Source organism: Ambystoma mexicanum, chromosome 9 (genome assembly GCF_040938575.1).
Source record: "Ambystoma mexicanum isolate Mex_15411 chromosome 9, UKY_AmexF1_1, whole genome shotgun sequence".
Taxonomy (NCBI): Eukaryota; Metazoa; Chordata; class Amphibia; order Caudata; family Ambystomatidae; genus Ambystoma; species Ambystoma mexicanum.
The window spans coordinates 929,820,422-929,846,630 of NC_090931.1; the positions used below are offsets into that span (position 1 = coordinate 929,820,422).

The 26,209-nt window shown below is 46.0% G+C and overlaps 1 protein-coding gene across 1 annotated transcript in view; it reads right to left on the reverse strand.

The window, feature by feature from the left end:
• The window catches only part of AGPS (alkylglycerone phosphate synthase), a 1,795,747-nt gene that overhangs the window by 379,953 nt on the left and 1,389,585 nt on the right, over positions 1-26,209 (reverse strand). The window contains exon 18 of the mRNA XM_069616114.1: positions 21,391-21,490. Within this exon, the coding sequence (XP_069472215.1) occupies positions 21,391-21,490 (100 nt within the window). The remainder of the gene's footprint in view (positions 1-21,390; positions 21,491-26,209) is intronic.

The following is a 26,209-nucleotide window of genomic DNA, read 5'->3' on the forward strand; positions in this document are numbered from 1 at the left end:
AACCCTTTACTTGAGTCCAACAGCTACGTCCTCTATGACTGTGACAAACTCATATTGGCCATGAATAAGGCTTTTCATAACCGTTACAAATCTCAAGCATCGGACCTGGAGTTGTTGAGTCTACGACAAGGCTCTTCTTCTCTTTTTTCTTATCTCACCAGATTCAATCAGCTAGCTGCTGAGACAGACTGGCCTGAAGAGAAGAAATCAGCCGCATTCTACCAGGGGTTGTCCGAAGAATTAAAAGACATCCTAGCCACAGTACCGGTCGTTCCGACCTCCTTCGGTGAATTATTAGACTTGGTGTTGCAAATAGATGCCCGAAGGTCTGAAAGAAGAGGAGAACGTAAAACATCAATCCTTACCCCCATTCCAGCAGATGTAGTTACTCCTCCTGCTCCGACTCCAGAACCCATGCAGATAGGGGCGGTGAGGGGTCCTTTGACTCAGGCCCAACGTGAATATCGACGTTCACATAATTTGTGCATGTATTGTGGATCTTCAGAACACCAATTGAAAGACTGTCCCAAAAGACCGGTCAAAAAGGCGGGAAACGCCAAATCCCGTCGATAGATAGAGTCCCTACGCCGGGAGTGTCTTCTTAGGACTCACAGGGTTTTTTGTCTGCTCCTGTCAGTCTTCCTGTGTTATTTACCACGGCCGAAGACGCTACGTTCTCCTCCTTGGCTATTATAGATTCCGGAGCTACGGGGAACTATATGGACTTTGACTACGCTGCAAAAAACAAAGTGTCCATTCTACCAAAGGTTCAACCCGAGAGGGTCCATACTGCGGACGGTACAACTTTGGTATCCGGTTTGGTTACACAGAATACTTCCCTTGTCAGCATGAAGACCGAAGACGGACATGTTGAATCGATTTCATTCGATCTAATCAAAGCTCCTCAATATCAGGTCATATTGGGTATTCCATGTTTGCAACACCACAACCCTGCTATTGATTGGGTAAAGAAAAGTGTTCGCTTCCCTTCTTTGGAGTGTAATGAAAACTGTTTTCAGGATACGTATGTATGCCCGGAGTCTTCCTGTCAAGCTCTGGTGGCTTCCTTGTCTGTCATAGGTGCCATCGTTCGTGACACTAGTAAAGACATCCCTCCTGAATACGAATCCTTTCGGGATGTGTTCGATAAGGGCAGGGCAGATCGATTGCCACCTCATAGGCCCTATGATTGTCCAATAGACCTGTTACCTGGGGCCAAGATACCAGCCGGAAGAGTCTATTCCCTTACCTTACCAGAAGACAAGGTTCTGAAAGAATACATAGATAAAGCCTTGGCCACGGGCTTTATTAGGCCTTCCAAATCCCCAGCGGCATCTCCATTATTCTTTGTCCCTAAGAAGGAGGGGGACCTGCGCCCTTGTATAGATTACAGGGCATTGAATAATGTTACGGTAAAAAATCAGTACCCTCTTCCGTTGATATCAGTGCTTCTAGATCAACTTGGTTCGTCAGTGATGTTCACTAAACTTGACCTCAGTGGGGCCTATAATCTCGTTCGGATTAGAGCAGGGGACGAGTGGAAGACTGCCTTTAAGACACGTTATGGCTTGTTCGAATACTTAGTGATGCCGTTTGGACTTTGTAATGCCCCGGCCACCTTCCAGGCCTTCATGAATGACATCTTCCATGACTATCTGGATCAATTTGTCGTAATTTATCTAGATGATATCCTTATCTACTCATCCTCTATGAAAGATCACTGCGTACATGTGCGTCTTGTGTTACAGAGGTTGAGGGAGAACCACCTGTACGTCAAGGCAGAGAAGTGTGTATTTAATTCCGCCGAGGTGGAATTTCTTGGTTATGACTTGACCAGTCGTGGCATTCGTATGAGTCACTCTAAGGTTAGAGCGATTCTGGAATGGCCCGTTCCTGCTTCAGTTAAAGCACTGCAGTCCTTCTTGGGGTTCTCCAATTTTTATCGACGTTTCATCCATTCATTCTCATCGATCTCTTCTCCTTTAACAGCACTGACCAGCTCCAAGAAACCATATGCATGGAATCCGGAGGCACAGCGGGCCTTTGAAATCCTGAAGACCGCCTTTTCGACAGCACCAGTCTTGCAACACCCGGACCCTCTCCTTCCCTTCCTAGTGGAGGCAGACGCCTCCGGTTCAGCTGTTGGGGCAGTGTTGTCACAAGAATGTCCCGGTTCAGGAGAAATCCATCCAGTGGCATATTTTTCCAGAAAATTGACCCCTTATGAACGCAATTATCCTATCACAGAACGTGAGTTATTAGCCATCAGAGATGCCTTTGCGGAATGGCGTCATCATCTGTTGGGGGCCCGTCATCAGGTTACTGTTTATTCGGATCATCGTAGCCTCCTTGCCTTCAAATCTATGAAGTGCCTTACGGCCCGACAAGCTCGTTGGCATCTTTTCTTTTCCCAGTTTAACTTTGTCATCACATATAGACCGGCTCGCCTCAATGCCTGTGCTGACGCTCTTTCAAGGTTATCCCACGGTTCCTGTGTTTCTAAGGCTGATCGTCCCCTGCTGTTACCTGAAAGGGTGGTTTGTGCCTGCACTCCTCAGCCTTCGCTCCGTGCCCTTATATCATCTTGGGTGACCTCAAATGATGAGGAATGTGAATCATTAAATCTCGACATCGTACAAGGCTTGCCTTATATCCAGGGTCGTCTCTTTATACCTCCTGGAGAAGCACGTCTTCGAGCTTTAGCCTGGTCACACGATTCCTTGATGGCGGCCCATCCGGGGCAGCAAAAGACGTTGGAGGCACTGCGCCGTTGGGCTTGGTGGCCGTCGATGTCCAGGGATATCATCGATTACGTGGCCTCTTGCTCAGTGTGTGCTCAATGCAAAGTCTCGAGATCCAAGTCTGTGGGCCTTTTGCGACCCCTTCCGGTGCCACATAAACCATGGTATATGGTTTCCATGGATTTCATCGTGATCTGCCTCCTCTAAGCGGTTATGATACCGTCTGGGTTGTCATCGACTACTTCTCCAAGATGGCTCTGTTTGTTCCCTGCTCGGGGTTACCTTCGGCCCCCGTCCTGGCTTCTTTGTTTCTCAAGCATGTCTTTCGTTTCTTTGGACTTCCCTCTATCATAGTTTCGGACCGCGGCCCTCAGTTTACTTCTCGCTTTTGGAGGGCTTTGACTTCTTCACTGCACATTGACGATCGTTTCAGCTCTGCATACCATCCACAAACCGATGGACAGACTGAGAGGGCTAACGCCACTCTGGAACAGTTCCTCCGATGCCTGTGTCTCCAATTTCAGGCTACCTGGTTTGAGTCGCTCGCCCCTGTCGAATTCGCCTACAATAATTCGGTACACTGTGCCTAGGTGTATATCCGTTTTTTGCCTTGTATGGATTCCATCCACGTTCTTTGCCCTTGGATCCGGCACTCCCCATTGACAACCCGGCCGCTCAGGCTTGTGTAAGAGAATTGGACTCAGTCCGTAGGGGAGTTCGATCCCATCTTCTACTTGCGCAGGAGAGAGCGAAAAGATACGCTGACCGGCATAGGACTGCAGCTCCTGAATACAAAGTGGGCATGAAGGTTTGGCTGTCTACACGTAATCTACGTATTCCTGGCAAACGTATGCTGCTACCGAAGTTTGTGGGTCCTTTTCCCATTACGGAGGTTTTGAATCCTGTGGCAATGCGTCTTTCTTTGCCAACTTCATGGAAACTGCATCCTGTTTTCCACGTCAGTCTCCTCAAGCCTTGCCTTCCTTCCACGCGCCTACCTACGCGACCTTGCGCTATTCGCGTGGATGGCGAAGATGAATATGAGGTTGCTGATATATTGGACTTCCAACTCCTCAGGGGTCGGCCCTTTTATCTGGTCGATTGGAAGGGGTACGGTCCTGAGGATAGGTCTTGGGAACCCTTGTGTAATATCCACTCACCTGTACTCCTGCGTCGTTTCCATGCCCGCAAGGGGTTGCCGCCGTCTTTGGGGGCGGATGCTGTTATGGGTCGTCGTTCACCCCCCTCTGTGTGCAAAACCCAGCCACCTGCACCTCTAGCACTTCGACTTCCTAGTGCAACTACCAGAATGAAGGGGAGATTTGTAGCGCTCACCAAAAGAATTCGGCATTATGCTGCCCCATTTCATGCACGATGGCAGCTGCCGTGGAAGTTAGCAAATCGGAAACTACATTCCCCAGAAAACCTGGCTCCGTAGGGTAGTCTGCCGGTAGAGCCTCGCATTGGCTTGCCCCGCCTCTCTCACTGATGTAGTCCATGGAGGCAGCCAGGGCGCCGCTTCTGTTTACAGCTACTCCCGGCACTTAGAAGTTCCATCTTCAATTGCTAAACCTCCTTGTTCTTACGGATTCGACTCGGACTGTTTACTGGACCCTCTATTTTTGGAATACCCTTATTGAACTGCCTTCCCGTGTACCGAACCTGTTTTTGCTTCACGGACCCCGCTAGAAAAAGTTTGTCTTTGTTATTGCCTGCCTGTGTACCGAAAACCGATTTTCTGCTGGACTTCTTTTCTTCGCGCTTTTGCCATAGTCCCTGTCCACCTCTTGAATTGTGTCATAGTTTAAGCCAGTTAGATACTAAGTCTTGTTATATTCCTAGGTGATTCCCGGGTTGTGCTGTTCTATCCTACGGGGGGAAAAAGCCCAGGTATTCCATCAGTTAGTAAGGCTTACAGGGGACAACTGTTACCTTCGTATTACTTGTTGTTCTTCCTTTACAGCCTGGTTCGTGGCGGTGCGCTTTCTCCCCGCCCTTCTGGGTGATCAGTCCCCTTGTCTGGTTAAATACAGCAAGTGGTCATATCATTTTGAAGGTCTTATTCCCTCACAGAGAGGAGGCTTGGGTAGAGGCCCTACCCAAAGCTCTTCAAGCAACTTCCTGGGTTTTGGATACTCCCCGGTTCCACGCACTCATCTCACCGGTGAGTAACAGTGTCCACTGCCTCAGAAATTACTTTTGAAAAGACATGAGCATATTACACGAAGAGAAAAAAAAAGACTTATTAACAGCCTTGAGTGCCACGGTATCTGCCACAAACGTCATTTGGGGTTGCTAGTGGTCACAGCTGGACCCCTGGCCTTAGCTGGCGACCTGTATTGCTCTCCTCTGAAAAGTGCACGGAACTACCATAAATCACCAGTGCAATTATAGAGCAAATACTTCAACCCAAAAACAGACACAATAATTCACAGCCACGCACACTTTAGAAGATAATCAGCTCTTTACGGCTATTTATTCAAAGCTTACAGGTACATAGAAATAACTCATACAACTCACATGGGCATAGATCACAGAAAACATAAAGAAGTCAAAGAAAGAAATACATCACCGTGGGCGTAGCTTAATGGAACTTCATCTCGCCAGAAGCGGCTGAAAGACCCCGATAACACCCATGCCAAGAGCACAACAACCCACAGGAGTGTCGGACCGAAGCGTCCCCCCTCCGACTGAGGTCTTTGTGCTTATCCCGTCTGACTGTTGAGGGCTTCCGCATATATGCCCTCCTCAACAAGGGGTGGCAACTTCTCGAACCTTCTGGCAATGCACTTGCGCATTCATGGGTGACCGTTGGTTGCCAGCTGGGTCAACCGACAGTAACCTCAAGGAGCAAAGCACTTCTCTCTCCTAAACGCCCGGGAAACCATTCCATAACTCATCTCAAAACCTTGGCACAGGCCGAGCAAACCCAAAACAAACTTCGCTATCAGGTACCAGCCGGCACCTGCAGATCTTAGCTTTCCCAGTGCCGTGTCCTTGGCTGGGAAGGCATGCATTCCAAACCCATTAGCGAAGAACGTTGAAAACATGTTGTTTCGCAAAGCAAGTGTAGCTTTCCACTGAGGCATGGATAAATATCCATCATGGCTCTGAGTGCTCCCACAATGCACTGCGCACCAGCGCCATGTTTTAGCTCAACCATCACACGACCCCCTGGCCAATCTGTTGCAACCCCTGCCAAAGATTCAAATTTGCCCATGTTGCGTGCAGCGTTGGTGTTGCAGTGATTTGTTTTTGTCCGTCCCACCCTCTGCTAGTATGTGTTGCTCGGAGGGACGTTGGCTTGCTTTTCTATTTTTTATTTCTATATATAGGGTGCACTACTGGGCCTGGAGTGCTGAATTTCAGCCAACAACGGCTGTAGTGCAGTAGCACCGGCCCACCCCTTCCCAAGCTGCATCGGTGCCTTGAATTCCTTTCTGAGCACGGCACATGCCTTCCTCATTGACCCTGCTCTGTGATAGAGGCTGCTGCGCTATACCAACAAAAGACGATTCTTCCCAAGATAAGCAGCGCAGCGAGTCGAGCGTTGGTGCTATATGCGTGTATATGCCTGCCTGTCATGGGGCATGCTGGTGCATGCTTGTTTGCTTGTGTGGAGTGTGAGTGTATGATGTGTATATTAACGTTGAGTGAGAGTAACTGGGTTACTGTAGTTGTGGGAAGCGGTACCAGCATGTCCGTGTTTGTATCTTATGTGTGGAGTGTGTATTAACCGTTTGGCAGTATCAGCGGCTTTGCGAAGAAGGAGAAGTATATGCGAACCTGTGATACCTGTAAGGTATCTTCTTGTTATCTGGAACTTGGGTGTGGGGCTCCAATTGCCATCATAATTATACATTAATGCCCATTTCATGATTAATCAGTACTGCCTATTTACCTTTACTACACATTATTCTGGCTGAGTGCGCTGCAAGTGCAATTTTATGCGCTGTGTGGAGGCAATGGCAGTAGCAGAATCTTCAACCTCCCCACTTGTGGTGTGGGAAGTTCAGCTAAGCCTATACTGGTTGCATCTATCGATGCTACACTGGTATTGGCATGCCTGCTCATTTCCACAAATACCAATTGCGAAGTGCGGCTTGGGTAAAAAATTGCCGATAAGAATGTGAATCCGGGTCCTGCCAACATCATGCCTAGGATGGCGTCACCTGCAGGCTCTCCTGGTGTTTTAAACAAAAGAAGCAACTTAAGTAAAAATTACCTCCTGCTTCCATGTGGAAGGAATTGCCTTCGATGGATCTTTGAATCCTGTTGACACATGTACTTCATCTCCACAGCCTTTGACTGTCCCCGATTTGCCAATTCCTCTTAGCACTGATAATAATTCTTTACTTAATCTCTGCTATTCTATCCAACTGAACTCACTAGGCACGCAGGATCGGAAATACACTGCTGCGCAGCATTGTGGAATGCAGCAATATAATTGGGGCTAATCTTTCTAAATCTCACGATTTGGTAAAAAATACAGAAAATGTATACGATGGTTGTGATGACGTGGACATATCAGTCAGCTCTTCCTGGTACTGCTCTGTGGTTACTGAGATATCTGACTGTTAAAGCACTTTTTATACTTTGTACCAACATGGCATGCGAGCAAAAAGATCTGGCAATGGCTGTAAGCCGTATAGTAGATATTATTTTGATGCATAGTGGTGCAGACACACAGAGTTTAGACTCAGATGTTGCCCAAGAAAGGAAGGTGGTGCGTTTGTCTGCTGTAGCACCTGTGACTGAAGCAGATGTAGCTTAATTCTCCAATGATATTGAGGAGGCATTGCCCAGCCCAGTGGCAGAGATGGTAATTGAGATAACTTTGCCTGCGTTATCTAGTGTTATACAATTAGCTGAAGAAATTGACTGGCCTAACAGAGGTAAAAGGTAGACGCAGTTAAAGGAAAGCTAAAAGAAAAACATTAAGCGTCAGGTTAAGGTAAATGCTGCACCTCCTGTCGCCATACCGGCATCTGAAGTGCCCTAGGTACATTTGGGGACTGATCTTAATCCTGTGCCCCTACTCAATGTGGTCCCATTATTAACTGGCTACAAAAATCTAGCAAGTTCAAAATTGCTCCCATTAATACTAAAAACACTAGGCAATCATCATCTTATTCTAGTGACCCATCTGGCAGAGCCTGATTTGAGAGCTAAGATGGTGAGGGGTAAACAGCAGGGTGGAGATGAATGTTGTGATTTATGCAGGGTGCATTTGAAGAAATTGGTTAAACCATTCAAATTAGGAGTGAGGAAAGTAAAAATTGTAGAGCTGTTCGCTACAGATAGTCCTTACTTGAATAGACTATTATTTAATAGTTAACGTACAGCTCTTGTATTTTATTCCTCAACTCTCCTTAATCTCCATGAAAGATATTGACCTGGTGGAGTTACCTAAAGTTAACTGCTCAACTAAATGAGCTTTTCATTACATTTCTACTGTGATTGTTGAGTACTTGACTACATATGGCCCGGATTTGTTCAAAATGGGTTTCGAAGTTTCTATGGATGTTACAGGATTGAAAAACCTACTAGTCACTAAAAAATAAATGGGTTGATCACTAACATGTGTCAACCAATTTGGAATCCTATACGTTAGCCGATGCTAACACTAACTGGGCATGGCTTCCAGCAGCCCTTAGTAGGAAAAAAGATAGAATATTTCACATTGAAGTCTCTCCGTCTAATAGTAATGACTATGGGTAATTTCATCTCCTGGAACACACATGGTTTTCATTCATTCCTTGAAAGTCAGCATTTGGCTTGAACACGCTAGAACTGGTGCCTAGAAACATTGATATTTATTAACATTGATGAACATGCAAGATTGGTTGGGGAGAGTTTTGGGCCATTGGTAGGGCACATTGTGCAGTCTGCAGGGCCCGGTGCTGCTGCTGGTCAGTTAGGAGATTACTGGCTACATGAGTCATAGTGCAGGGTTCGAAATTGAGTGGGGAGCTGGTGCTATTAAGCTCCTGCTTCTGGCCTAGGAGAGCCTGCTTAGCTTGAAAGCAACAACTACAAGTAGCTACCTTTGGCTCCCCAGGCGATTGGTGCCTTACAAACATGGATATGTGACATTAACTTTGACTATTTGAGAATGCTGATAAAGGAGACTTAGGACACATCTAGTACACATTTAAACATAGGAAAGCATACATAATAATGGACAAAAAGTTAGTGTGCATCTCGTGTGGAAATAAGATTTGCGGTGCACTGGGTTCCCCAGTGGTAAATTCCTGCCTGCTGGATGACGTCGGACACCAAGGAATTGGTTTTAGCTCCTGCTCATCGGACCTTAACTTAAAACCCTATAGTGATGGATCGACAAATATTTTGTATTGTCTGAGACGGACAGTAGAAGCCTGACAAGTCTAGTTATACCCCCATGAAGATCAAATTATGTTTTGAATGCACCATACCAGATATTTAACAAGCACTGACCATGTCAACAGTTTGGGCTTTTGTGTAGACTTGGGAAAGGCATTTCCAGGCACAGGCGTAGTGGTATTAACTGCCCCTTGATGGTAATGTGACATCTAGAATGACAATGCAGAAGCCCTCCATTCATAAGTAGAATTACAGGTGTTCAATGTTTGTAATCAGTTTTTGTAACACACTAAACTTCTACACACCCTGTATAGTAGTATTTGTACATGAAACAAACAATATACTTATTTTAGATTGTGAGAGAGCAATACTAGGAATGTATAGCAATAAGAACTTTTGTTCCACTTGATTTATGCAAGCACTTTGATTTATACAGGAAGATTAGCAGGTAGCAGCATTTGCCAAGACACTAATCAAACCCATTTAAAACAGCTCTAGGTTCTGAAGGAGATGAATATGAGAGACGTCTGGCTCTTTTTTTTTTACAGGAAAAATGAAGGCCATGAAACAACTGCAAACAGTAAATCACCACACAACACATCACACTGAGAGGTAACCCTGAAGGTAACTTGTCGAATCAGAAAGAAATGCTTAAGCTATATTCTAAAACATTGAAGACTGTTTATGCGCTTTGAAACGCATTGTGTATAGGCGCTAAACGATCATATCATATGCCATCAACCAAAAAGAACACATTTTATGTGGTAAAGTATTCTCTCTCTCCCCTTCGATCATGGCTTTCCCTGCACTCGCCTATTACCGCTGTCCCCCTAGAATGTGATTTCGCTTTTTAGGCATGTTGAAATAACAGGGTAGATCCACATAAAGAGAGAATTTAGGTTCATACACTTCCCGTGGTTATATTGGCCATAAACTAATAACGCTACATTTGATGATCCATTCTTGTATGAAATGTTCATTAAAGTGATGCCGTAACAATATTTATCTTAGTGTACTGAGGGACGATGCAATGTAATGCCACTTCCTGTGATGCCAAGTGGTGAAAGATCATGTGCCACCCCTTCTTGTGATGGCATTTTGGTGTCAAGGTCAAATGGCTCACTTCCCGTGATGTCATCAGGGAAGTCATGGGTCATATGATATCACTTCTGCTACCCTTGGCATTTTGGTGAAAAGAGTTCCTTGGTTCCCGCCCTCAATATCTTTTTCCCAGACGTATTGATTTTCTTTTTTTTTACTGTCTGGACTGAAATGAGCGAAGGGAAAGGAGGTAGATTTGGTACCTGCCTGTATGATCAAGAGGTCAGGTTAGTGTTTTGACAAATAAGCCAGGTGTGATGAGACAGACCTGTACTTCGTAGCCAGTTCTGGGTCATGTGGTGAGAGCAGAACAAGGATGTTGCACAACTCTAGCACTGAATCAGGAACCAGTGAATTAAAAGGTTGGAGCATTTCTTTGTTCTGCCCTTTGTTAAGAATGTCTAATTTTGTACTGATGATGGGTCTAGACCCGGCACCCAGGAAGAGGGCTTCGACCACCTTTTCTAAGGTACAAATGAAGGATACATTTAGGTGGTTTTAAAGAGCAGCCTCCATGATGTCTATAACTGGGGAGGGGCTGACATCACGAATGTTGGATGCCAGATTTGTACGGTCAGGTTTGATCATAATGAACTTTTCAGGAATTTGCTCCTGCACAACATGCAAAGGCTGCAGTCCAAAGGCGATGGGATCCCCATCATCGTACACTTTATGCATAGGCTTAAGTAGGTGAATAGAAGTTGGCCTTTTTCAGAAGAGGGATGACATTCTCTGCACGGATGTCACAGAGAATAAAATCGTCACTAACAGAATAAAATCCAAGCGCTAAGTACTCTGCTTCGGTACCGAAGCAGCTTTTCCGTCGGCACGGGATCTTTACCTTCTGGTGTGTTGATCTTCAATGGTAATGGAAGCTTCTCTCAAACGAGGTCAAAATCAAAAATGTCAAGGCCCGAGAGAATATTTTCTTCTTGAAAGACTCCCACACTTCCACCGAGGATGGTTCCGTGGGGCACTTTACCTTTTTGCCTGGCCAGTTAGATGAATTTTCCTCATTCTGAGGGTACTGGTGCTTGGTTTTGAGTGCTGAAGAGGCAGTGGAGTGGTCGAAGGTGTGCCGTGAATGTGTAATCTTTCAGTGCTTTTGATGGATTCTCTGATGGCCGTCCTAATCTGAAGAGGATTTTTCACAGGCATGAGTAGTTCATATACCAGTGAACATCATCTTGAAGGAGTTTTCAGTGATTTTACCGCAGACAGCCTAGTACCACTTTTGAATCACATACATGGATCACCTTTGGATTCATGGCTTCGCAGGAGTCAAGGTCCAAAACATTGTCCATGACCCCCTGATGCCATATTATATTGGTATGACGTCCTTTCATCGCAGGATGTTTTTCGCAGGTTTTTTTAGCGCAAATCTTTTAACGAAAAAACCCATCAAATTTTTTAGGGGGTGTAGATAATTATATATATGGGGTGTTGGTGTTTGTGAATAAATAAACTATTAAATGTACTGGGGGGATTGGGTGGGACACCCCCCAAAATAATAAAAAAAAAATTAGATGGATTTTTTCATAAAAGAATCGCGGTCAAAAAACCAGCGAAAAAACATCCCGCGATGAAATGACATGGAACCATTATATTATGGGACTGGGGGGGTTATGGACATCTTAGCTATCTAGTCGATGCACCACTTGAATCCTGAAGCCTTAGCTGAACCCAGAATGATTACTACCAATGATGCAGTCTGAAAAAACACTGACATGAGAAGAGCTTTCCAGGTGTAGCATGCAGAATGTGCAAAGACAGGACCAAGGTCACGGAGCATGGTTTTCCCTATATTTGAGCGTGACACCACCACTTCCGGAACGAAGGAGGGGACTGTCACAGGGTTGTGGTCAGGGCACATCTCACCGCCTGCTGGTGAAAAACGTTTCGGTGACAGCTTTTGCTGCCTATGCAGTATTTGAGATGAGGAATCTGTGGGAGAACGAAATCCATTACAACAAAAGCTTTAGACAAAAACATTTCATATGAAACGGTTGATGTAACCACAGATGCATTTTGAAAGTGGTCTATTACAATCAAGTCCCCTGCATGCCCCTTGGGTTGAAGGTTAGGAGGCCAGGTGCCATAATTCGTGCTATGATGCTGGGCTCCTTGGTGGGGTGGAAGGATCCCCTGGCCTGCCCTACAGTAACAAGAGCGGGAGGTAAATGCCTGGCACAGTAGGCTACAATTTGATAATGTCTCCAAGGGTCGAAAATATAATCTGCACTATAGCCCACCAAACGAGATCTGTCTTCCAACCCAAATATCAGGTTATTTCCTCACATGTAGTATTGGGGAAACCTGGCAGAGAGAAACACCTAATGCAGGCTCTACAGATGGCTGTTATACACCATTCAGGAAATCCAGGGAAAGATGCATTCAGAGGTGTTGCAAACTTCCATTGCTTTCAGCACAAACACAAGAAAGCTATAATCTCCTCAGATCTCGGACGGCCTCAGCTTTCTACGCGTATGTGCTGAAAAGAAAAACAAGATGACGATCAGAGGCTTTTTACATTTTCACCAGGGAGACAGAGAAAATGGGTGGGCCCAAAACCAACCTCATTCTCATAGCCCTGGCGTGGTGATGTCAACCATTGCACACAGACCTGGTGCACATGTTGGAGGATCACCCAATCCCCTTGAAATTCTCTCCCAACCTAGTGTCACAGAACAGGGACAAAAACTTAATCAAAATCCAGGGTTGCGCTGACTTCTCAGAGTTTGGACACTTAGAGGTGCAAGAGGATTGTAGGAAGATCCTGCAGGCAGTAAGAGTGGCTTCTACCACCAGACATACAAGCAAAAATGGAAAAGGCTCTGTGCATGGTGTGTACAAAAAGACCTGCAGTTCATGGAGTTGGAACCACATCATCTCCTGCTGTATCTGCTAGGTTTGGCGACAGAAGGGCTGCCTTACTCCTCTATTTGGGTGTATTTAGCAGCATTATTCAGATCCAACCGAAAAGGGTATTCTCCTTTATTCAGTGACAGGATAACTAAGCACTTAATGAAGGGCCTCTTCCGCACATTCCCGCCACTAAAAAAGTCAGCACCAGAGAGGAGTCCCAATATATTGCTTTCAGTGCTCATGAGGTCACCGTTTGAGCCCCTCAACTGCAAATATATGACTCCTGGAAGTTGGCATTCATTATGGTTATTACTTCATCCAGGAATGTGTCAGAAATCCAAGCGCTGGAAATCAGCAAGCCATGTCTGCAATGTGGTAAGGACAGGGTGGTGCTAAAGAAACTCACACTTCATCCTGAAGATATCCACCGATTTTCATGTCAATTCAAGCATGGTCCTGCAAGCCTTCTTTCAAAATCCCACTTTACTAGCAGAAGTCACCCTAAATTCCCTGGATGTCAAGAGAGCAATATAATACTACTTGGATAGAACAAAATCATTCCGGAACACAAAAGTTAATTGTCGCTTTGAGGCCCTCCAATATGGGGAAGGGAATCACAAAACAACGTTTTCGCCAGATGGATAACCTCAGTGATATTTCTGTGTCATGTTAAGGTAAATAAACCACTAACGGGATGGGCGCAGACCCACTGTACAAGGGCAACAGCAGCCTCATCAGCAATGTGGGTGTAAGTGCCACTAGTGGACATTTGCTGTGCTGTCCCCGAGGTGATGCCCCATACCTTTGCGAGGTACAGAACCTAGCTGAAGCCAAAGTGGGAAGGGCAGTCTTGCCTCACCTATTCCAGTAAGGTATGCATTTATCCTTACAACCACTGTAGAAACTATGTTACAGTGCTATGAATTATATTAAAAGCATGTGAATCTATGAAAGATCCAATGCTGGAGAAGGAGTAAGTTGCTTACCTGTAACTCCAGTTCTCCACCATTTGCATCTTTCATAGAATGACATGCGCCCACCTCTACCCCAAAATAAAGGCTGTTTTCCAGGCAAAAGCAAAGCTGCTTCACATGCCTGGTTAGAATCTAAACATGGCCTCTAGGGATGGTACTTTGCACTTGACATCCTATTGGATAGGACCAAAAGCACCCATGAGGTCAACTGACTACAAAACACACCTGTTTTTTCTTTATTAATAAAATTAGGAAGTGTGTCTGTGGATTCCCACCCTGATGACAGGGAATATTCAAAGCATGTGAATCTGTGAAAGATCCAATGCTGGATAAAAGGTGTTTATTTGGAGGTAGTTTGGAGGACGGAGCCAAGAGAACGAGAGCAGGAGACCAAGAATGGAAAGAGGAGGTTGACGAGAGGGGAAGGAGGAGAGGTAGAGCATCAAGAGAGGAGGAGCAAGAGGGTGACAAGAGAAGAAATGATAGGTAGAAATCAGGGGTTGGTGAGAGGGCGTTGTGCAAAGAGAGGAGCAGGGAAATGCCAACGGAGTAGAGGAGGAAGAATACAAAAGTAGAAGAGCAGGTTGACAGCAAAGGCAAGGCGGAGGAGAAATAACTTATCAGTAATGTTCTTTCTATGGATTCTTCTCCCTTGAATTCCTCATATTGACCACTATCTAACGTCAGCTGCTCTGTAAAAATTTCGGCGTGGCTCAGTGCTTCTCGATATCGTCACCAACCACTCCATTGTATACAGCTATGCCATTCCTCAACAATGGATGTGATGTCAGACGCTGTATAAAAAGATGCACTATGCCCCCCTACCTCAGTTCCCTGCCCCCCCTTTCCAGACTCAGCTGCAAGAGGGAACATGCAGTAATGAGGAAAGGCATAGAATTAAACAGCAGCAGCAAACAATTATTGCTTGCTTACCTTGTCCTTCCATGGTTCAAACTTCAAATGAACCAGAAGTAGGGCAGTCTTGTCAGCCAACTGCTGCTACCCAAAATGTAGCACTCTGCTCCCCATGTCACTGCACACAAAAACGTGACTGCAGAATAAAACTGGACCATGGACTTCCAAGCGGGTATGCTGGGAGGGCAATTAGGAATCTCAGAGAAGAATTCATAGAAAGAACATTAATTTATCCTTCAACTGATAGCACTCTCCCACAGATTCCTCATCTTGATAGACTCGCAAAGCAGTTACCATCCTGGAGGAGGGTTGGAACTCCTACCAAAAAGCTCTGGAAGACCGCCCTACCAAAGTGTGCGTCTGCGGCATGGCCCAGGTCCAAGCTGTAATGCTTGGCAGACGCGTGCAGAGGAGACCATGTTGACACGTGAAAAATGCCTCTAACCGGCACTCTCCTGTGCCCAGCAGAGGAGGCCGCAACCCCTCTGGTAGAATGGGCCCTTTATTAAGCTTGGGTAGTTTGCCCCCACTATTCCCCTTATGAATGCTGTTAGTTTGATCCCCAAACATTTAACCGATCCAGCACCCAACAAAATGGGATGCTCTCCTCCAACAACGCCCTCTGCTCCTCAGCAATGGACAGATTTAATATCTCTGACTTCCCAAAGTTTACCTTGAAGCCAGACACCCCTGCAAATGTTTGCATCTCCCCCATAATTGCCAGTATTTATCTTTCTGGGTCAGTGACCAACAGGATCACGTCATTGGCGAATAACCCAATTTTGTGCTGCATCCCCACCCAATCCACCCCCCGGATTTCCCCATTCTCCCTAATCCGATGCACAAAGGGTTCTGTTACCAGGGCGAAAAGAAGGGTGGAAAGTGGACATCCCTGTTTTGTTCCTCTCCTTACCGGGAAGGGTCAGTCAATCCCCCATTCACTCTTATCCTTGCCCAAGGTTCCTGATAATTTGCCATAATCATTTTCCTAAATTTGGGCCCCAGACCAATGTTTCCTAACACTTTTTCCAAGTAGGACCAGTTGACACAGTTGAACGCTTTCTCAGCATCTAACATCGTGCATGTCGGCGTGGCGCCATCTTTCTTCCCCACCTTATCAATAATGTGCAGCACTCTTCTTATGTTGTCGAATGTGTTCCTCCCCTTGATGAAGCCACATTGGTCCTGATTTACTAACCCGGGAAGGATTCCCTCCAGTCTAGCCGCAAACACCCGCGTGTACAGTTCAGGATCAACATTAATCAATGCGATAGGGTGGTATGAGGAGCATTGGTGCAGATCTTTCTGTGGCTTCAGGATGAGGGCTATATGTGCCATATTCATTGATTTAGTTATTTCCCCCCGATTCTCGAAACCAGTTAAACAGCTTGGTTAAAACTTTGGCTAGAAGTTCCTTGAATTAAGTATAGAACCCTGATGTTAGCCCGTCCTCCCCAGGGCTTTTATTGCTCTTCAGTCGATCGATCGCCTGCAGCACCTCCTCATATTCTATGGGCCCCTCCAGCCTGTCCACCTGCTCCTGCGAGACGTGGTCCATCCCACTGCTCCAGATACCTCCTCCGTTCCTCCTCTCCCACTGCCTCTTCCCCATACAAATCTGCATAAAACTCACAACCCCCCTCTTTTACCCCTTCTGTTCCAACCTTCCTTCCTCCTTTCTCTAACACCCCAATGAACGCCTTTTGCTCTGTTACCCTTATCTGCCTCGCTAGCGCCACCCCCACCTTGTTTCCCTGTTCATAAAACCTCTGGTAGGGTGCTGTCCATCGCCCTGTTAGTAATCAGTTTTAGTTGACCTCTCACATGCGCTAGTTTCCTAGCCACTTTGAGCGTCTCCTTCTCCTTATGCATAGTTCCCTAATTTCCACCTCTAGTTTCTTCCCCGCCTCCCTACTTTCCTCCCGCATCTCCTTAGCAGCCCTTTTAAGGTGATCCTTGATATGCCGCTTGAATCTGTCCCATCTCTCTCCTATATTTCCCCCCGTCGCCCAGCTGCTCCATTAATAGGCGTATCTCATTCTCTGTCTGTTTAACTACCCGATCTCTCAGGATATATTCTTCCAGCCCCCATCTCCCAATTCCACGCCTCAGATGCCCCTCCGCCCATTCTGCCGAGATCATTGCATGATCCGACACCGTCAGGCTTCCTATCTGTGTCCTAGTTGTTTGGATCACTCCTCAAGTTGCCCAAATATAATCAATACGAGAGTATGACCTATGAACGTGTGAATAGAAAGCGTAGTCCCTCACCTGTGGGTGATAAATCCTCCACACGTCACTGACTCCAACTGCCCGGAATCTTCCCAACAAAGAATCAGACATTGCCCCCATTGCCTGCCCCCTCATCCCCCCAGATCTATCCCACACGCGGTCTGCCGCCAGATTGAAATCCCCCGCAATAATTAGCTCTCAGCCCCGGAATTTGCACAACTCCTCAAAACCTGAGTAGCAAGCCTTCCTGCCCTCAATTGGGGGCGTAAACTGATGCCAACGTGTACAGCTGTCCCCTCAATACATCCTTTATCATCACGTACCTTCCCTCCCCATCTCGTCGTACTCTTACTCCCTCCATTTGCACGGATTTGTGCAACATGATCGCTACCCCCCACCCTTTTGGTCACTGCCAAAGAGTGGTACTGTAAAGGATAATTCCTATGCCCAAGACTCGTCCCCCTTGATCAGGTGCGTTTCTTGCAGGAACACGGTCACTGAGTCTTCCTTATTTAGTTCCCTCCAAATGGTGACCCTTTTGTTTGGGCTGTTCAGTCCCCTTACATTCCAAGAGATCAGCTTACTTGCAATCAAGACACCCCTCATTCCCTTTGGTGTAATAGTCACTTTCCCAGCAGCTTCATATTTCTCCCTAAACTGGTAAACCCTCCCTTGTATGCAACTGTCTGTGGATCCATAGTCCAGGTTCTCGGCGTCGTCCCCGCCAGTGGACCGCAAACTGTTTTGCCCCCCTCCCTGCCTTCTCCATTCTGCTTTACCCCTACATCACCCCTTATTCTAGACCACGTGATTACTATCAGTTCCAGAACCTAATCCTCCGATCACGCTTTTTTAATTTTTCATGATCCATTCTGAGGCCCAACTCACCGGACCTTCCTCCCCAATTGGCCATTCGACTTGGATCCAGGGGTCCCTACCTGTGACACCCCTAACACCCTCAGGCCCCCCTCCACCTGTGATACAGTCCTTTCCTCATTCCCGATTTGGAACTTGCAACCTTGGCGGGAAGAGCCACCTATACGTCCTTTCCCTATTATTCAGCTCCTCCGCAAGTGGTCTAAATGCCTGTCTTCTCGTTAGTTTAATCTGAGACAGATCAAACATTTGAATTCCACATTCCCGTACAACAAACCTTCCCTTCTTCTTTGCAGCCCCCATTAGCTGTACTTTGTCTTTGTGCTTGTGTAATTTCACCAGTGTATCTCTAGGTCTTGCCCCTGGCTCCACTCTCTGGACATCCGTTCTGTACGCTCTGTCAATCCCCATGTCACGTGCATAGTCCTCCCTCACCAGGGTTCCAAAGAGTTCTTGGACACAAGCTTCCAAATCTGCCCCTTCCACACCCTCCCTCAGCCCTTTAATGGGCACATTGTCCCATCAGGATCGATTTTCCAAATCTTTACATTTTTCCTCCAGTATTCTAAGGTACTCTTCTGTGCCCTGAAGTTGCTGAGACCACTCTCACCCTCTTGCTTCCAAATCTGTTGGGTGCTTTTCCATTTCCCACACCTTTTCCCCATTAAGTCTATATCCTTCCTGTTCAGTGCGATGGCCTGTGAAAGTTCTTCTCTGATTCTTGCTCCATCTGCCTTAACAGTCTACATGAGCTCTCCCTTAAATTGAGCGAGCGACGATAGAAGATCCTCTTTAGTAAGCGCCATTTCCCCGTCTTTCCCACTTGCAACCCTGTCAAAAGATAGCTTGGACTGACCTTTTTTCTGCTCTCCTGAGTTTGAGTTTTTTTTTCTTAGGGCCCATTGGTCCCCAGCCCCATGCACCCTCTTTGTTCACCCTTCTCACGGTTGGGCCCCTTTTTTTTACGTCTTTCCCCTTTTTCTTTGCTCTCCTCCGTCAAGCCTCTCGCCCTCCACTCTTCGATTCTTAGCAGTGAATGGGGTTGCCACACTCCAGTATTTCCCACCTCGCAGATCACCAATGTCACCACACAGTCCTTCTGGGGGTTCCTCCTACCATCCAGGGATGTATCCCACAGACTTTTCCTGGTCCACTGCTTCTTCCAGGGTGCCCGTGTGTTCCCTTCTCCCCCTGCAGGCTGTCTATTTACTGTCTTCCACCAAGCACATGGACCTCTCTGCTGCCGCGCAGTCCTCTATTTATGAATCCCCTCTGCTCTGGGCCCCAGCTCCTCACTCAATGCGGCAGGCACCCCCTTTAACACAAGGGCAAACCTCTCCAGCTTGCCCCAGTAGCTTCTGCCAGATCAGGCTCCTCTCCCTTCTGGCTCCACAGTAGAGAAGCCTGTGTGCCGCGGTCTCCTCCCACCAGCTCTTTCTGCCCGGGCGCTCAGTCACCAGCCTTCCACTCCTCGTCACCTGCTGCTCGGGGCCGCCGTCCCTTAGCTCCACCTTGTCCTACCCGAGTGAGCACCAGCGGCACCTCTCCTTCATAGGGTTCTGAGCTCCTGAGCCGGGTGTGCCGCTCCCCCCACCCCGTGAGCCTCCATGTCAAATCCTCTTCTCATCGGGCCACCACTACTCACCGCCTCACCCGGCCTCACTCTCATCCCTCCACGGCACCTCCACCGAGATGGGGGCCGAGCACCACTCCAGGCGATCCACCTTCATTTGCCTGGTGCCTCACTTCAGATCTCCCGCACTCCAGCCAGACACCTCTGAGTTGGTCCAACCAGAATGCTGCTAGCCACTTCGCAATTCTTCTTTCAAGACGGCCACCTCTCCCCACTGTTAGATGCGGCTTGCCACCATTTTCCGTCACGGGTGCCCGCGGCTCCCTCGATCTCACCGCTCTCACTCTCGCGCTCACCCCTGGACGGAGCTCCCTCCCAGTGCCTCCTTCGTTCCTGTTTTACTCTGGAAACTAATTAGACGTGTTTGGCGATCTTGAGTCTATTTCAGCGGCAGTTACGGCCAGAGATCTGCAGTTACACGACCACCTAGCCTGCCATCTTGGCCACGCCCCGGACTTTGTTTTTTTAATGATTATGCTTTCTTGTTTTGACTTTGTTCCGATTACGGTATGATCTCTTTTCCTATGGACTCCTCTGTTTTCTCTGCACTTTGGTGCATCTGTAGGTTGTAGTGCATTAGAAATAAGAAAATAAAAACAAAAATAAAAATAGGTGGACGGGCCCACAGGTAAAGGCTTCGAGGTTTGGGCACCATTCAGTTTCACAGTAAAACTTCCACCCAGGTTCTTTTTAAACCAGAGTGCTATGGCCCAGAGAGGTAGTGCAAACACATTAGAACCCTTGGAATACAGTGTGACCAATCAGGATGTAGGCTGAATCTGAAAATAAATGGTGTTGTCCGGAGGTGGTAACACAGCCTGTAATGGGCCTGCTAGCCCAAGGTGCTTGATGTTCGTAGGTGTCCAGATTTGAGTGGCAAAAAAGCAAATATCTGCTTTGTAGAAGTGTTTCTGCTATGCTGACCTCCGCTAATAACAAGCAAACGATCCAGACGGAGCTGGGTCCAGCATCACATGGTTGTAAATGCAGCCCAATGGATGGCTACCCACTAAACATGTGGAATCCTGGACATTCCTCACATCCTGCCATGCCAGAAAATCCTTGGGATTCAACAGGCCTATGGGTATGGCGAATACGAGGGATGTGAAATCCTGCAACTGTAACACATGCACAATATGTTTTTAATGCCATCTTCCTGTAATGCCATGAATTATCCATGTATTTTATATCTAAATGCTTAATGATCATGTTCTTTTAATGTTTTTTAATGTTATTTTTACTGTAAGACAATATTGTTGAATAAAGTAATTTGATGATGACATGCACGATACGCTCAAGTTGTATCAGGGATTACCACATATACAAGGTATGTAGGCCAATGGGAGGAGCTAGAGGGGTCAGTAGTACTCTTGACAGAGACAAATTAAAATTCATTTAGATCATCCAAAGCAGCACCAGCACAAAGGTCTCAAAAGTGAACACCAGGGGACAGAAAAGAAATCAGTTCATTATGCCCGCCACTTACCACATGCTACAACCAGGGCAATTATATGTAGCGGTTAAGGTGATTAAGTAAGTGCACATCTAATAATGAATACAAATCTCCATAGAATTTAGGATGTGCAAATCCTAGGTCGTGAAATGTTCCATCAACTGAACCATATCCCCTTTAAGATTTGAGAAAATACAGATCATTGGAGATGAAAACAGATTATGAAAAAAATAGCAGGTGCATAAAGTACAGTACCTCAATTTGTTCATAGACATGAATAGGTTCACCAATTCCTCTGTAGTTAAAAGCAAAATAGAAATAGACACAGGCACCAGCATCATAAGTCTGCGTGACTCTGAAATAAAACAAATCACTGGTTAAAGTTGGTACATAATGGTTCAAATGGTTTGCACATGGCTAGATAGATTTTAGGCTGCACTCTGATCCTATAATACTCATCATCACAATTTGTAATCTTGGCTGACACTCAATATGCTCTCTGCTGCAACATAATGGCTTGCGTTTCAGCATGCAAACCGGCCCACTCGCATTTATTTTCTTATTGACAATACGCCTACAAGAAAACTAACCACATATCTCTATTCGCTCAACTATATGCCTAGAAGCAAACTGTCCTATCAATGCGCAAGGTGTATCTATACTGAACATGGTGCATTATGTTCTGTCCTGCTGTGGAGGCACTGAATTCCATCCCCAAGAATGCACTCGGCTCGAAGTAACTACTATGGTGTGTATAAGCGTATATGTGTACTTCATACGCTCGACTTTGACTAAAGGAAGCAGTCCTGTGAGCTGGTCCAGAACCGATTGTCTGTTTTTGTTAATATTTACTTTTTCATGAAAGTAGCAGTAAAAAAAAAAAAAAAAAAAAAAAAAAAAAAATGGGAGTACTGTATATGTGTTACCCAAGTCAAATCTTGATCGGTGGGGGTCACACTGATTCTATAGCTGGGTTGAAACCTCACTACCAGTGCTCAACTTTCCTCTTCTTTTTTCATTAAGCTGGACCCCCTCCCATGTTATCGGAGATTAGTCAGAGTATGTTGTTGTCTCGGCTTCACCATTTGCTGCTGGAACACTAGCATGCACGGAGTGCCTCAGCAATCCCTGGGCCCTGCGCATCAATAATTGATTAGTGCGTGGCTAGCCACATGATACGTGCCCCTCCCCATATCTGTCCCCACATTGCAGTTCCCTGTCAAGCAGCCAAGTGAAGGGAGGATGAATAAGACACCATATCGGTTTGCTTGTTCTCCTGGTTGTTCCTTCATCAGGAGACCCTGCAACTTGACATCAGCCAATATCCTCTAGTAACACACTGATCGAGAAGGACATTTTCTTACTGAGGCTGTTGTGGTCCAGAGGAACCCCCAACCCTGCTGTCTCCCCATCCAGGACTAGAGTCTGAGCTCCCTGTGCCATCCCCTCCTGGGGCTGGTTTTCTGGACTGTATTCATTCCCACTAAACGCCCCATACCTGTGTTGTTTCTGAGCTCTGCCCAATCTTCAGGGCATGTTTGTGCCTCACCCAATACCCGTGGATAGGTACTGGGCACCCCCCACCCTTTTCAGTCACCCCCACCCCAGGGTGGGGCTCCCCTCTCTACATCCAAACCCCAGCCCATGGCTGGCTGTAGGCTCCATCCTCCCCATTTGTGTCAGGAATTACCGAATGGTTCTCTTTCCTAACACTCATGTAACTCATTTCGTCCAGCATCTTTCTCCCAGCACCATCTTTCATTTGTAAAGCACCCAGTAGTAGGATTGATGCTGGTATGCTTTGGCCTATGTGTCATGTTTTTGTTCAAAGCACATTCTGCTGTCACCAATATAATACACATGCAGGGGTGGGTGGCTATCAGGGAGAATTCTCACCCAAATGCTAAATTCCCTCTACCTTAGAGCTCTACAGCTCTTTTGCTAAACTTTTGGACTTAGAACTTTTCAATTCTGTTTGTTTTCTGTGTTGATTTCTTTGGTTATGGAGTTTTAGATATCCCCATAGTCGTCCAAGGTTTAAATACCTTCTCTGGGATGTACTACTGTTCCTCAGAGAATGTAACTTTAAATTGACATTACTAGTCTTTTTAAATTCATAGACCCAGCACAAACTATCATCCTATAGAGTGCTGGAGGGGTTACTTAGTATCCTCCATGTCTGAACGGTATCAGATAATATTATCCCCACCAAAAATATCGCCATATATATGGTCGTCGGGAACGGCCATAGGTGATATTTTTAGTGGGCATAATATTATGGATTTTTGGGAGTAGGGTTGTCCCCCGCAGGTTCCATGCCTTAATATCCCCGCAAAAATATCGCCATACAAAAATATCAACACATGGAACAGTCTAAACACTCTTGTAGCTATCAAAAGCTACCATTTCCTATTGAAATGGCTGGTGGCAGTGGTTTTAGAACAAACTTCCATGACTTTTCCCGAACGCGAATACCGCTAGCTAAACATCGGGGCTGCCATGTCTTTCAATATGGTGCCCAACACTCCTCTGTAAAAACAGACTCCAGTCATCTTTTTTCGTAGTTTCTTTGTGGAAAGGTCCTTCTGGTGTTTAAGTCTGCACGTCAAACCAGGTTTGGTCCCTTTGTTCGTGAGCCTTTGGCAGGCTTCAGGACTGAAGTCCGCCCATGGCATCCGAGTGTCTGGGGTGGTCAGGAAGTGAGGGAGGTGTCCGAAACGCCCTGTGTTTGGTCTCCTAGGAGACCCAAATGCACTCTAGCGTGATTGACTGGCTGACTATCTGGCAAGGACAGCCATCCTGCTGGGTGAGTGGCAGCTAGGCTGGAATGAATGGGAGAAAACTGTTTAAAAGGCGAGCCTCCAGGATGGAAGGAGAGTCGACCACTGGAACGAAAGAACCGGAGTCGAGCTGGAAGAGGACGGCTGCTGCAAATTGCCAGATCTCCAATCGACAGAGAAGCTCCTTCAAGGACGGCTTTTTCCTTTGAGTTGGTGGGACCAATCAACTCAGCAAATGCCTGGATACCATTCTCGGAGCTTGTTAAGGTTAACCAGGGAGAAGGACACCAGTTGGTCTTTGGAAGCCACAGCTAATTGAGCTGAAGTGACGCCATTTTGATTGCTCGGGCGACTATCCCGTGCAGTGCAGGAGTCCCACAACGTCCTCCCTCTTGTGCCCATGACTGAAGCTCAGGAACAGCAAGACCTGCCAGGAACCAACGTCATACAAAAAAAAATGAACCCTCAGATGGAGGATGACAGTGTATACATTTATTTTTTTATAAATGATCACAAATGATTCAATCTTTCTCCTTCAATATACAAAGTTTTTAATAATGTTTTATGTCTAAAACGCACCCAAAGGTGTGCAACATGCTTAAAACATAATACATAATATACAGATTACACTTCTTTTAGATCCACACAATCATTCAACCCTACATACCATTCATTTCACTTTATCACACTAGCATTCATACATCTACTTGTAACCACAAAAAGTAGGCCACACTCCAATATTCTAATCTTCTATTGTTCAATGTTAATTCCTCCTTGTACAATGTTCACATATAGATAACTGCCCACCTCCAATATTGGAGTGTGACCTAATGTATTATGTACTATTGAATTGAACTGACCCTCCTGTTACATTAAACCTTTGTATTATCTAAAAGAAGTGTTTTCTAACCCTTTGCACAAACCTATGCTTTTTATTCCTATTTAAAAGTACTGAAGTGCCATTTGGCTCCTTTTTCAGATGAGCTCAAACTGTCTTTATAACTTAAGAGTTTGTTACTGTAGTATATTGGTGTTTAATATTGAGTTGGTTTCTACTAGTGAAGGTTTTCTAAATGACTTTGTAAATAAATGTTTAAGTATTTTTTACCAGGTAACCTTCAGTGTAAGTGTCTACTTGAACCACTGGGATTGTGATACTTCTGTGTAACCTTTTCTACTGCTCACATTCCCTCTTGAGATAAGCCTGGCTGCTCAGCTCACTACCAAAAGTGTGTGGTACAGACTTAAACCAAAGGTTGGTTTTTGCGTATACCTGTAGTCCTAATTGTGTGTGGTGATCCCAGAGAGTACTGCCTGCAATTCTACCTAACAGTGGCCTTGCAGCAATGTGCTACCTGGGCAGTATTGTAATTCATGTTGCGTCCCAGACTGGGGTAGCCCTCTAATGGAAACTCCCGTGGAACATCCAGCAAAGTGCACTGTAATGCATCGAGGTTGATACAATAGTCAACTTTGCAGAGTCGAATCCACAGACTACTGAGCACCATGGTTACAGCAGTTTTGATCATTATGGCTCTAATAAATGTGCCCCAAACTGGATAGTCACTCTGGTATGAAGCAGCGAGTTACTGGGCACTATTTGTGCCTTGTACTAAGGGTGTGGTTATGCCAACTGTAAAAACAAATAGGAGGAGGTTGGATTCAAAAAGCAGTACAAAGTGCCAGTGATTATCCAAGACACCGCTGTTGTCTGGTGTGCGGGGAATTAGCCTCCAGTTAAGTTATTGTGTGGCTCAGAACCCGTTAGCCAGCTTCCACAAAAGTAACATTAAAACCTAAAACGGGAAAAAGAGCATTGGTTGCCTTGACAAGCTGGCCTTGAGTTGTCAGACAATTGGACATCTTGCAGTAGGCTCAGTAAACAACCATATATTGTGTGCCATCCATGTGATGAGGGATGGGCATCTTGGTGAGGAATGCGTGGGTGGAAGTACTTGTCCATCCAAAAGAACATTGCCAAAGGCGAGTAGTTTGGTCTGCTAATGGCTACCATTCCCCCCACAGATTCCTCATCTTTGAAAGACTACCAAAGCAGCACAGAATTGGAGGAGAGAGGATAATGAGGAACCAGCACCTGGACACATTTCTACTATATCTACCTAAACATGTATTCTCTCTGGCATAGAAATCCAGGCAATCTTGTTTGGCAAAATAACTCGGGCGATCCATATTGCCACCTGGTAGATGTCAATAATAGGGACAGCCTGACGAATTGTGTGTACATCTTTGGACAAGCCCTTTTTATTTTTATGGGTTATCCATGGTTTTACCAT